This window comes from Engystomops pustulosus, chromosome 1, assembly GCF_040894005.1.
Source record: "Engystomops pustulosus chromosome 1, aEngPut4.maternal, whole genome shotgun sequence".
Lineage (NCBI taxonomy): Eukaryota > Metazoa > Chordata > Amphibia > Anura > Leptodactylidae > Engystomops > Engystomops pustulosus.
The window spans coordinates 181,706,925-181,719,198 of record NC_092411.1 but is presented as its reverse complement, the minus strand read 5'-3'; the positions used below and the strand labels follow the sequence as shown (position 1 = coordinate 181,719,198).

The following is a 12,274-nucleotide window of genomic DNA, read 5'->3' as shown; positions in this document are numbered from 1 at the left end:
CTACAGCAAGGCAGATCTTAGGTTTTGGGAAGGTCCATCTTACAACATCTGTCACTGGCCACACTGACTTAGCAAGTACAACATGTTATTCCATCTGGAGCCATTTTCAATTTTGTCTAGCTTCTAGTGCCTTTTGGATATCTGGTGCAAATGCATTCACTACTTCTGATGCAAGGAACTTCTAGTTAATATGCAGAGGAGATTCAGCTACTTGTGTCAAATTGCAGGGTTTGTAAGGCCATAGTCTTGGTTTGTGGCTTAACTCCCTGTGCAGTTGTATCCCATTTGCTGTGGTATAACTAATTGTTGGTCGCTCACCCATTTTCATAGTGGAAAGCTTTACTGGTGGAAGATATCCCAGCAGATGCTGAGTTTTGGAGCCCTATTGACCCATGGCTCAGTACCTTGCAGGGTGGCTGTAGCATTCAGTCAACGCCTATGGCTCTCACCAACAGCTCCTTTACTTCAGCCTTTCGATACTAAGCATATGTTAAAACGCTGGAAAATATGGCTCCTTGTAGTTTGTAACTGCTCTTGGCTATTACTAATCTATACCCTGTTACCTGCCAGGAACATTAAAGCATGCGTTTTTTATACGGTTTTGTAACAGGAACAACAATTGAGAACACAGTTAAAAAATCTTGAAAGAATGACCTCAAGAATCACAATGGAAACACCCTGAACTAACCGGCATGGCATCCTAATTGTAGAAATCAAGTCCCAGCATTCCAGATGTCAGTGAAGTAATTCTTCACTGGAACTCGGAGTCCTGGGGTTTCCTGTAAATGTAATACTATTGGACAAGTAGTTCGCTCCGATTTCTAGGGCACCCACAAGGTTGAGAATTGCAAACCAGGTGAGCTGATAGAAGAATATATATTTCTGTCATCAATTAATGGACTTAATCCAAAGGCATTTCATTTTTGTTTGAGAGACAATGCTATAATTCCCAGAACAGTTTTTCATGCCCTTAGCTCTTCGTGTATTTCTTGGCTCTTGACTTTCACATTCTGCAGTTAAAATAGAACTTCGTGAGCTATTAAAAAAGACATTGGCAGACCTTCAAATGTTCAGTTGAACTATGACCTTTTGCCTAAATTAAGATGAGTAGGAACAGCCATCAGCACGCTTCTAAGGAGACAGTATAAATAGGACTACAGAATACTACAACCTGGTTGTACTTCAAGACTTCTGCTGGGTTATCTGAAGTTCAGCATCTAAAATGCACAAAGAAGCGCTTTACTTGTGTGCCATAATTGTCTGGCAAGAAAGGGAGCCCTCTGCTGAAACATAAGGTCTTGGCTTTTTTCCAGCAGTTGCCTTCATGGCAATGAATTTCAATAAAGGTAGAGGAACAGAGTGACACTAGTTTTATTTGCTGCTGAATACACTAGCTGGCTGTAGACTAAACATCTTTTTTCTTAGCAATAAATATATGAAATGAATACCGGACACCAGCTAGTCCTAATCACAAAATCACAAATGCAGCAGTGGCCACATTAATACATGCCAATATGTTTACCGCCTCTTTTTCAGTTGCTGATTATAGTTGAAATTACAGACCGCTTCATTGAAAAATATGTGGAAGAGAAAAAAAAAATACTGCCTTCTGCTTTGTTACTCAAGACCTGAATATAATTCCTTTTTAAATGCTCACAAGAAATATTGACAAACTATAATTACGCTATGTACTTCTGGATTGAGCTTGCTGCCATCAAACACGTGAGCATGTTTGCCAAGAAACATTTGGCCAGCTCCTTTTATTTTAATCAGTCCAATTCTAATTTCATTCCTCGTCTATTGAATATGTTGCAGCTCCAGCACAGAAATAGAAGCTTAAAGGATGAATGAATGATCTCAACACAAAAATAGACGGCTGATGGGAAAACTTGTCAAGGTTTCTAGCATAACATTCATCAATAGAAAAGCTTCCACTATTCTTATTTAACACACCACTTACAGTTTGCTGTTACATCTCTAGCCCTTAATGTCATAAGTATTTTTCTTTCAGCATACTCCTTCCCAGATAAGAAAAAAAAAGGTATTCATTTAGAATTACATTTATAATTTGCTCACACAAAAGAGCTGAGGTTTTTTTGGACTATTTGGAACAGCTTTCATCAGTTTTAAGATCACTATACTGACATGTAGGGTATTGCAATATCCTTCCTAGAATTCCCACTTTTATGGTAAAACTCACCTCCAAAAGGTATATGCAAATGAGCTGAGATGAGTCACTTTTAGAGCATGGAGGGGGGATGTTCTTACAGATGCCCCCCTCTGGTGCTCTATTTTACCTTTTGGTATTGAATCAAAGATATGAATCTCATCTTTCAAACCACGTCTTTTGGTTTTGTGTAGTACCGGAGATACAGGCAGCTAAAGACATAGTTGGCAAAGTGAGTCACAGATAAAAATCTAATTCCGACTTTTTTGTTTCACTGCCTGCATCTCAAGTTCTGTAAGTCACAAAACCACAAGCCTGATTGATTTTTAAAGGTGATATTCTTAACTTTAAAGGAAGCATGGGTCACTTACTCATAGATACAGGTACTGTGGATGTGTCAATCCTCTTATATTTGTTATTCATGGCATCCTTCATTCTTAAATAAACTTTTTAAATTATGCTAACGAGCCAGAGGAGCTTCTGGGAGTGTTACCAGAGCCCCTCCTTGCTGCAACTTCACAGCCTGTTAGACTGCCCATTAACCCTGAGAAAGTCACGGATAGGTGACTTGACACGTGTGGTTTTTCACCCCCCCCCCCTGCCCTTCCCTCTCCGATCTGCCTTCATTATACCTTTTCATTGAACGCTGAATGCTTTGGTGTATATGACGATTTAGGCATTTCTATACACATGTTGATTCATTGTTGTATGTATAATTGTTATCACATTTGGCATATTCGGCAGTGGCTTGGGTGTTGGGGGTTCCCCCGGGCATAGGGCTCAGGTCCTTTACCAGTCTGAGGACATTGTGCTTGATTGTAGCACATTATTGTTTTTATATATTTTTTGTGCCTCATTTTGAACAAAGCTGTTATTAATAAAATTGTTTTTGTACTCCGAGATTGGCCATCTATTGCATTGCTGTCTCTTTTTACTTGAGTATTCAGACTGCCTCACCTATCTCCCTCAGCACTCCCTCTGCTTTATCTCACTGCAAGAGGAAGTTTCAGCACACAGAAGGTAGGGGAAGTGCTTATTGCACACTGTAATAACTTGTGAATCTGCAGCAGAGAGGCCCTCTGGTAACACCCCAAGATGACTCATTAGCATAATTTTAAAAGTTTCTTTTAGAAGAAAGGAGGCCATGAATAACAAATATAAGTATAAGAGTGACAGTGCTGGATCTATGAGTAAGTAACCCTGGTTTACAGTATTATGCTTGATTTTGATTCCATTGTTCAGGTTGCCTTATTATGTGGCTCAGTTTGTTGTTACTTTGGACTAATTTGTATTTCTGATTTTGGTCTGCTAGAGTAGGTTTAATCTTATCAAGGCAGTTTATCTGCTATCGGCAGGGCCATAGGCACATCACATGATAAGATCACCATCACTTGCTACAGCGGGTACAGAAGGTATTTAGACTAGTATTTAGTATTCTGGCAGTCCTTCATCTGTATTTTTGCAAAATGTATGCAGGCTTTCATATGTCTTGCATTGAGGGGAGACTTCAGTTGGCATTCTACCATAAAGCCCCGACTGGTGGCGGGCTGCAGTGATGGTTGACTTTGTGGTACTTTCTCCTGCCTAAATTGTATGAATTACAGCTGTAGAAAAGGAAGTCAGAGTGCCACTAACACACACAGCTTTTGTTAAAAGTATGAAGGTGTTAAAACGGTGTCGAAAAACACACCATGCTACATGCTTTTCGCTACAGATGTAGCACTGATTAACATGACTGGCTTAACCAGACATGGTAATTCAGTCATCTGTATAAGTGAAAACACAAATGCTCAGATGCCACAAATTGAGAAGAATGGAGTGATCACTGATGGTTGCAGCAATATCAGAAGCTATGTAGTAAACATCAGGAGGATGACAGCAGTGTCATGATTGTGGAATGACAGCAATAGGAGCAGGTGAAGTCAACATCATGGAAGCCAGGCAGAAAGACAGCAGTAGTGACAAGGTGGGATGCTGTCAGCAAGAACAGAGCTGTGCATCTGCCTCAGCCATATAAGTGTGAAATGTGGCCTAAACCTGTATTGGTTGGTTTTAACTAAGGTCAAGTTTTGAACACTGACAGAAGACAAATTCATTGTATCCTCCTCTAGTTGAAGCTTCTGCAACCCCCCCCCCCCCCGCCACCACCAGGTCCTAGCCTTTTCTTGGGGCCTGGAGGCAATTGCGGTCTAGGGCTCCTTTCACCGTGCTTGGTATGGGGACCGGAGTGCTGAACTACAGCCTGGCAGGTCTCCAGCAGGTGGTGTGTGCAAGAAATATGGAGGGAGAAGCTGAAGTACAGGTTCTCTCTGGGGCAACCCCTGAGTGTCTGTAAGATCAGTCCCTGGGTAATGGATGGGGAAGCCCATGATGGTAGACAGCCGTATCCAGGGATCAGAAGGAGGCAACGTTGTGCAAATAAACTCACGGTTCATTACTGAACAACAGGTAGAAGGCAACGGGCCTAAACGATCAACAGCAGATTCAGTTACTGGAGTGGTCCTCAGGAATAAAATGGAGCCTCAGGGCCCTGGGATTGGTCTCTCTTTTGACTCTGTCTCTGCAGACTGGACCTTGTGGTAAAGAGCATGTGCTCTAAAGACCAGCTAAGGCTGGAATCAGACCATGTGCTCCCCCTGGTCAGGTGGTAGCACCTCTCCAATCACATTTCAGTTTACAATACCGCCACATAATTGGATAACATCTTACACCCATTTAACTATTGCCTGTCCAGGTAGAATCTACAGCTGCTATTACATAATGACCCAGCGCTGGATACTTTCTGTATCAATTCTTCACAGTTTTCTAGATCTCTGCTTGCTGTCCTTCTATAGAAAACTTCTATGTTTGCTTCCAGTGGATAGAAATCTGACCATGGTCACACAGGTGCACGGTTTGTTATATCACACAGCTCTGATTACTCTGTGATCCTAATGAGCTGTGCACCTGTGTGACTATGGACAGATTTCTGTCCACTGGAAGTAAACATAGAAGCTTCCTATAGAATGACAGCAACCAAAGATCTCGAACACTGTGGGGAATTGATACAGAAAGTATATTGTACAATTTAATAACTTTTCATTATTCAAACAATAGCAGTTACTTGTTAAAATGGGAATACCCCTGTAACCCTACTCCAAAAAACAGAAAGAGACCATTCAGGTCACAGGTTACACACATAATGACAATCTCTAAACTGTTTGCCGAAGCCTCCTTACTGTAGTTTACATTGGTTGGCTCACAGACGATTTGGAGCAGGAGGGGATCAGGGGTACACCCCACCTGCTCCAAATTGCAGGTGTCAAAGGTGGTCTGTACTCTGGCTAGTAATAGAAACAGCAGGGCCTATTATATCCAGCCTCCGTGGTACAGGTAAATGATTAGCGGTTATGGCAACCCCATCAATGCCATCATTGACATAATGGGGTGAAGGGGGCTGTCTGCCTTATGGATGTTTAGGTGTCCTTGTCAAACCCATTGTGGTTGCTATACAATATAGCAGAACATCGGCATGTATGGAGAGGGCTGTGCACTCTTCTCTGTTTAGAGGTTGCACAGAGTTCAAATAATCAAAGCTTTTCTGCACTAACCTGGTCCGTGCCCCATGTAAACAAACGCACCCGTCCAGCTTGATACAATGCTGGGAATAGGGACAGGTGGGCGTGATCAGCTGAACGCAGAGAATGGCATCATGAGACGCCAGAAGGGACCGCAGAGGTAATTACATATTGTTTTGAAGCAACCCCCTCCCGGGCACCAACTAAGGGTTTTTTCATGCTGTAGGACAACCCTTTTAAATTGCTGTTAACATTGCATTAACAGATTGGAGGATACCTGGAGAGGAGGGGGCTCGAGAGATCCCGATATACCCCGTGTGGAGGGGAGACACAAGCGGGAGCGCAACCTCGTGTGATATCGTTAACCACTAGAATATATATGTAAGACTGTCCGTAGACTCTCACCTGGTGGTTAGCTTAACAGGGCATGTCATAAAAGTAAATTGGAGCAGCCGGTCTCGATGAACCACGCTTCGATATGCAGGACCAGTATTCCCGGAGGTGTGTAGACCAAAAAGCTAGATGAGTCCCGAGGGATGATGGATTGTTGAGCCGGCGCTTCCTACGTCATATTCCTCAGGACTCATCTAGCCTATTGCATTAACAGATGCATGTGTTAACATTTTCAAAATTATATAGGTTTTATGGCACCTTTACTTTTTCTTGTTTTATTGCTATATTTTTCAGGTTGTGACTGTCATAAATTTTCTAGCTGAAAAGCAGATATCTAGTTATTACAGTTTTAGTGATATTATGTGGATTTATTCATGTGAACATATCAATAGGGCACATTTATGAACTCTACACGTCCATCTATTACATTTAGGAGATCTGAAGGTAAATATTTTCTGTTTGGAGCACATTTTTTGCCATCAAAGTTCAAATTTGAAGTATTTTTAATAAAATGTTTCAGTTTGAATCAAAATTGCATGAAGGCGCCTATGTCTATAAACTCTTGAATGCAATTTTGAAAATGGGGCAAGTGTCTGCTTTCAGCAAATATGCGGTTTGTTGGGTTTACTTTAATCCTATTTGCTGTAATTTCAATTTTATTATTATTGTAAAAGCTGCTCTGGTCAATAACGTGACAAAATATCCAGAAATGCCTGGTGGTGAAAGGCTTAAAGGAAACCTACCATTTCAAATGGTGAGCTGGTGCCATTGCTTAGTTTCGTTAGTGTTATAAACCGTGGTATCGCGGTTTTAACACTTTTTAAACTTTATAGCAGAAACTGCTTCGGCGCTGCGTGCGCACGATCGTGCGCGCGCCTACATAGGAAATGCCGCAGGCGTTGCGCGCGCACGGTCGCGCGCAGCGCCGAAGCAGCTTCTGCTATAAAGTTTAAAAAGTGTTAAAACCACGATACCGCGGTTTTAACACTAACGAAACTAAGCACCGGCACCAGCTCACCCTGAGCTGGTGCTCGGTGTTTACAGCTTACACCGACCATTTGAAATGGTAGGTTTCCTTTAATACCCCTTGGTTGAATTTCCGGGTGAAGATGCTTATGATCTATCATATATCTGTCTAGTTATCTATCTCCTATAATCTGATCATTTATATATCTCGCTTTTTCTCTATTTTTCAATCTATTTCTCTTCTACTGTATTTATCTCTCATATCTATCTACTGTATATACCATCTACTTTATATTCTGCATCTAGAAATCTCTACCATTTTTCATATTTCTCTTCTATCATAATAATTATAATGAATAATTCCTTTATTTATATAGCGCAGTGCTGCACTGTGCTTGCCATATCAGTCCCTGTCCCCATGGGGTTCACAATCTATTCAACCTACCAGTAATTTTTTGGAGTGTGGTAGGAAACCGTAGGAAACCCAAGCAAACACAGAGAGAACATACAAACTCTTTGCAGATGTTGACCGCTGCAAGGCTGTAGTGCTAACCACTGAGCCACTGTGCTGTCCATCAATCTCCCTATCATCTATCTCCTATAAAATTCTCCTGTATTAAAGTTTGTTTTAACATACTAAAGGCAGCCTCTTACTGACTGGTGATAAAAAAAGTTTTATTTTGGGGCCCCACTTTGTTTTGCCCAGGGCCCCACTTTGTCTAGAACCGGCCCTGCCTAAGGCGAACCCGTTAAAAACCTTTACACGACTATTAAGTAAGCTTTTAAACACAATTTATAGCAATCCCCTTTTATCTTAACTCTTACTCAATTATTGCAAAAAAATTGCCTCCAAAATCACATCTGTATGAGCTCATTAAAGTCCCTCTGATACACAGGGCCAGTGCACTCGGAATACCTGGGACCAAGAGCTTCTGGGGGGGCCCTATAAGGCTGTACATAAGGAAGCCATGGGGTAAGAGGGGCTTTCTATAAAGTAACTATTAGCGGGATGTTTTGATAAAAAAAAGAGATATTTTAGGGGACAGGAGACTGTTTTAGTTTCAGAATTTTTAATGCAACCATGTCAGTGCACTGCAAAGGGGCCTACTAAGGCTCTGTCGCCCAGGGGCCTATTGAAACCTGGAAACGACCCTGCTGATACATGTCACAGCTAGCACCAACAACAGACATTGCTAAAGTTTCTACAGTTTCGTGAGAGGTCTGTCTGGGCTACAACATACAGAACCAGGCCTCTTCCTTCCCACAATACCCCAATTTCAGGCCGTGGTGTTTACCAAACAGCTGAGGACAGAATTACACTGCTGTTACCTTATACACCAGACAATAGTATCATGTCAGTGTCAAATGCTCATGGTAGTAACAGGCCCTCAATGCTATCCTTCATGTCATGTCATGTCTATGACGGGAAGCATGCTGCACACGCGCCTATAGGTGTTCAGCGCACCTCCTTGCGTTCCGTAATACGGCCCGCACACTTGTTGTTTCTTGTGAATGGCTTCTGCCGCTGTAGGGGCCTTACACCTCTGTTATCATGCCATGTGCGCAAGCAGCGCGCCTCTATATATGGCAAAGCAATGTTCCTGAAGCCGCCCCCTGTGACCGCTCTTCTCCGCACAGCCTGCAGTGCTAACTGTATGAGTCTTGTATTTGGCGTGACGCCATTAGAGCGCGGCGTGCTGACGTCACTCACGTCGGGCGGACCAATGGCAGAGCTCAGCCCCCTGCCTTCGCTGACTACTCTGCAGGCAGCTGCAGCTAGTGAGGAGGCAGCGCGGTGCTGTGTGACATTGAGCAGTCCAGGTGAGTGAGCGGCGCTATCACCCTGCCCGCTGTTCTATCTAGGAACGGCATGTATAGGAGTGAGCGGGGTGCACGGCATGGAGTCCGGGAGCATGGTGGTGACGGCTCCCCTGTGTACGCGGCAGCATCGCTCCCTCTATTGTGGCGCGCTGTAGAGGACGGACGTGTAGCGCCTGTCATGTGCAGGGCTGCTACAGGAAGGGGAGCTGTCACTGTGTGCACTTGTGTTGTGTTACATATTTGCTGTAATGTACTTGTTATATATAGATACATGTGTGCTGCTGTTTGTATGATGAATTTATAGTGAGACCTGTAGTGACGGATGGGCCAGTGGTATGTGGGCTATAGGTCCCCTAATGCAATCGGCAGCTTCCCCATTTCTTCCCAACTTGCAGTCTCCTGGGACATGCTTGACATTTAGCCGGTAGGTGGCAGCACTGCTCCTGGACCTGCCCCGGATTCTGCATTTTAGAAGGGGAGTGTAGCTCCCCGGCACAGGGCATGGTAGCCTCGGGGCTGTGCATGTGCTATCGGCAGCATGTCTTGTGCTCTGTGGTTACCACTGTAAGCGGTTACTGGATGGCCTGCTGTGATGACTGGTGACATCACTCCTATAGGTAATGGCACATATCTGGCCACCTCTCCACTGCAATGTGTGTGACTACTGCGCTCCTGATACAGGCAGCCGCATCTAAAGAACAGATCTCGTTGTGGGTTGACTAGATAATGTAATCTTCCATACAAAGCGTTTTATTGTGGTGATATAATTTATTCATAATTTGGCAGACACATTACATACAGCAGTGTTTTATGTGGTTCCCACCTTCCATGCAATAAGATGTCTAAATATATTGTGGATGATTTGGAATATGGCTTCAGCTATCATGTCTGGTGTTGTCAAGTTCACATCTGTCACTTTGATCTGTCATCTGCTGTTGTGTAACAATTCCCCCATTTCATTATCAATTCAGACATTGTGTTATTTTCTTTGTTTGTTACATTGAGGGGCACCTTGAATGGCCTAAATTGGCACAGTGATATATGAAGTTACAATGCCAAAGACCTTTAAATAATTTATGAGCTGTGGAGGGAGTTGCATAATACTTTTGAAGGGTGACAGCTCCATGTATGTCAGTGTCATGGTATATGGTGGCAGAGCATGGATTTTTCAGTAATGTTAAAATCTCTGTTCATTTAGAGCAGTTATCTGACAAGTCTTATACTTCTCATATAATAAAGTGTGTTCAGCTTGGCTTCCTTAGAAATGTGAGGAGATGGGTCATTCTATTATACTGAGTTATACTCAAGTAATCCTTCCCGCAGTTTTCCTTCAAACTTCTACATCAATGCCTCAAAGCGTGTGTTTAATGTCTGCTGCATTATCTATCTCTATTGTAATGTTAACTTGAGCAAAGAGTCATATTTGCCTTAGATGAGTCAAGTTTTGAGGCTGCAGGGTGAGGGTCACTTTAGGCACCTCTGTTCTTTGGTCAGTAGTTTCCAGAAAGGAGGGGTAGGCAGTGTGGGTGCAAGGACTTCAAAGTACTTGTTGTACACTGTGTACTTAGGAATAGTGTGGGCTCCAACAACCCCCATTGAGCCACCAGGAAGGTTTAGATGTGGTGAAAATTTTGCCAGCTCTGCATGAGCTTTCCTCTGCTGTAGTTTATAAGCACTGTGAAATATACCAAGTATATGTATTATATAAATATTTAAAGCGGGGTTTGTAATGTGCTGCACTATAGAGCTAAAATATATATTTGGTGCCTTCTTGTCTTTATATTTGCAATATGTTTTGGAAGGTCGAAGCAAAAATACAGCTGTTGGCCTGCCCTCTCTCCAATATGAATTTAAAATTTGGCTTATTTTTGTATGTAAATAAGGGTATTTTTTACCAGTATCAGGTCCAGTATACTATTCCTGACATCCAGCTGGAAAGGACATTTTGGGAAGAGCACGGTGAGGTGAGGGTATTCTAGCTAGGTCAGTTGACTGAAAGCAGCTGACACAGGTCTCCCTCTCACATTGCCCCTCCATAATGTCCTTTTCATCTGGTTTGGTATAATATACCTAGCTATGGAATGAGAAGCTTTATGGTAAGTAGAGATTTTGGCCTGCAGTTCAACAGTTCTATAATCTTCTATGTTACCTTTTTGACAGTGATGCTTTATATTGCTTCCCGTCTACACATAGTCAAGTTGGTGAAGCTGGGTGTCGGGTCCACTTGTCACAGATTTGCTGTGTATTGATCACTGATTGATCTTCACATTTCTAGGAATCGGTTAATAAGTACATTTGTTGTTCCATGTCAAGTATTTCTTTTACTGCAGTAATCCCTTTGAACTGTCCTTTTTGTACAGCTTTGTGTTTCAGCCTGTAGCTGTTGAATTACAGACCTGCTTATGTAAGAAAGCTTGTTGGGTCTTATAATAATCTTATTTCTTGGTGTTTTTCGTTAAAATGTCACATGTTCCAGCTAGCAGATTTATTTTGTCCTCCCCCTTCTCCCTCTTTCTGCCAAAGATCATATTGTTAGATCTACTTTTAACTTTTTTATTAATTTTTTTTTATTTTTTTACAGGCAAGAAAATAAAGAAATCTCATTTGGGAGAAAAATATGGAATGGGTTTCACTGCTGACTGAGCACACCCAAAGGAACTCTATAGACTGTCCTTTTATAATCGTTAGTTAGCATTTTGTTCATTCTCTTGAATTCTAGCAGTTTCCAGATCGAGCTGATCACTGTTTACACAGCTCTGCTCGACAGGTTTTATACTCTGGAGCCTAGGCCATTTTAGTTTTTTTTTCCCCCCCCCCTTTCACAATACTTTTTTTTGCTTTTTTTCCTCACCTGGAGCAAGAGAAAAAAAATCCAAAATGCTTGACGAATATCTATGGATGGTTATTTTGGGCTTCATCATAGCTTTTGTTTTGGCATTTTCTGTTGGTGCTAATGATGTGGCCAATTCATTTGGCACAGCGGTGGGTTCAGGAGTGGTGACTCTACGGCAGGCCTGCATATTGGCTTCCATTTTTGAAACCACTGGCTCAGTGTTATTGGGTGCTAAAGTAGGCGAAACAATCCGGAAGGGTATCATCGATGTAAACCTCTATAACAACTCTGTGAATTTACTGATGGCAGGAGAGGTTAGCGCTATGGTTGGTGAGTATTATTTCTCTTGTTTTTTTCTTAGTTTTGGGTTGTTGAAATATGTTGTTGGGAATTGTTGCAATTTCTGATATTAAATATTTAGACCTTTTAAAGGAGTAAATCCCCTTCACTGCAACTAAGATTAGATTTTTGTAATGATTTGGAAAGAACATGACTACAAAAGTTTTAAATGAATGTTGCACATCCTACGTTGCTTTG

The 12,274-nt window shown here is 42.2% G+C and overlaps 1 protein-coding gene and 1 long non-coding RNA gene across 6 annotated transcripts in view; one reads left to right on the top strand and one right to left on the bottom strand.

The window, feature by feature from the left end:
* Positions 1–8,821, bottom strand: part of LOC140069065 (uncharacterized) — a 39,083-nt gene extending 30,262 nt beyond the window's left edge. The window contains exon 1 of the long non-coding RNA XR_011848705.1: positions 8,549–8,821. This is a non-coding gene — a long non-coding RNA (uncharacterized lncRNA). The remainder of the gene's footprint in view (positions 1–8,548) is intronic.
* The window catches only part of SLC20A2 (solute carrier family 20 member 2), a 75,262-nt gene that overhangs the window by 27,533 nt on the left and 35,455 nt on the right, over positions 1–12,274 (top strand). For 3 of the 5 annotated variants that reach the window (XM_072114388.1, XM_072114382.1, XM_072114368.1), the window contains exons 1-2: positions 8,709–8,904; positions 11,486–12,067. In XM_072114388.1, coding sequence (XP_071970489.1) covers positions 11,782–12,067 — 286 coding nt within the window. In that variant the 5' untranslated portion in view covers positions 8,709–8,904; positions 11,486–11,781. Of the gene's footprint in view, positions 1–8,708; positions 8,905–9,393; positions 9,522–11,485; positions 12,068–12,274 lie in introns of those variants that run through there. The other 2 variants (XM_072114379.1, XM_072114372.1) reach the window with 2 other exon arrangements.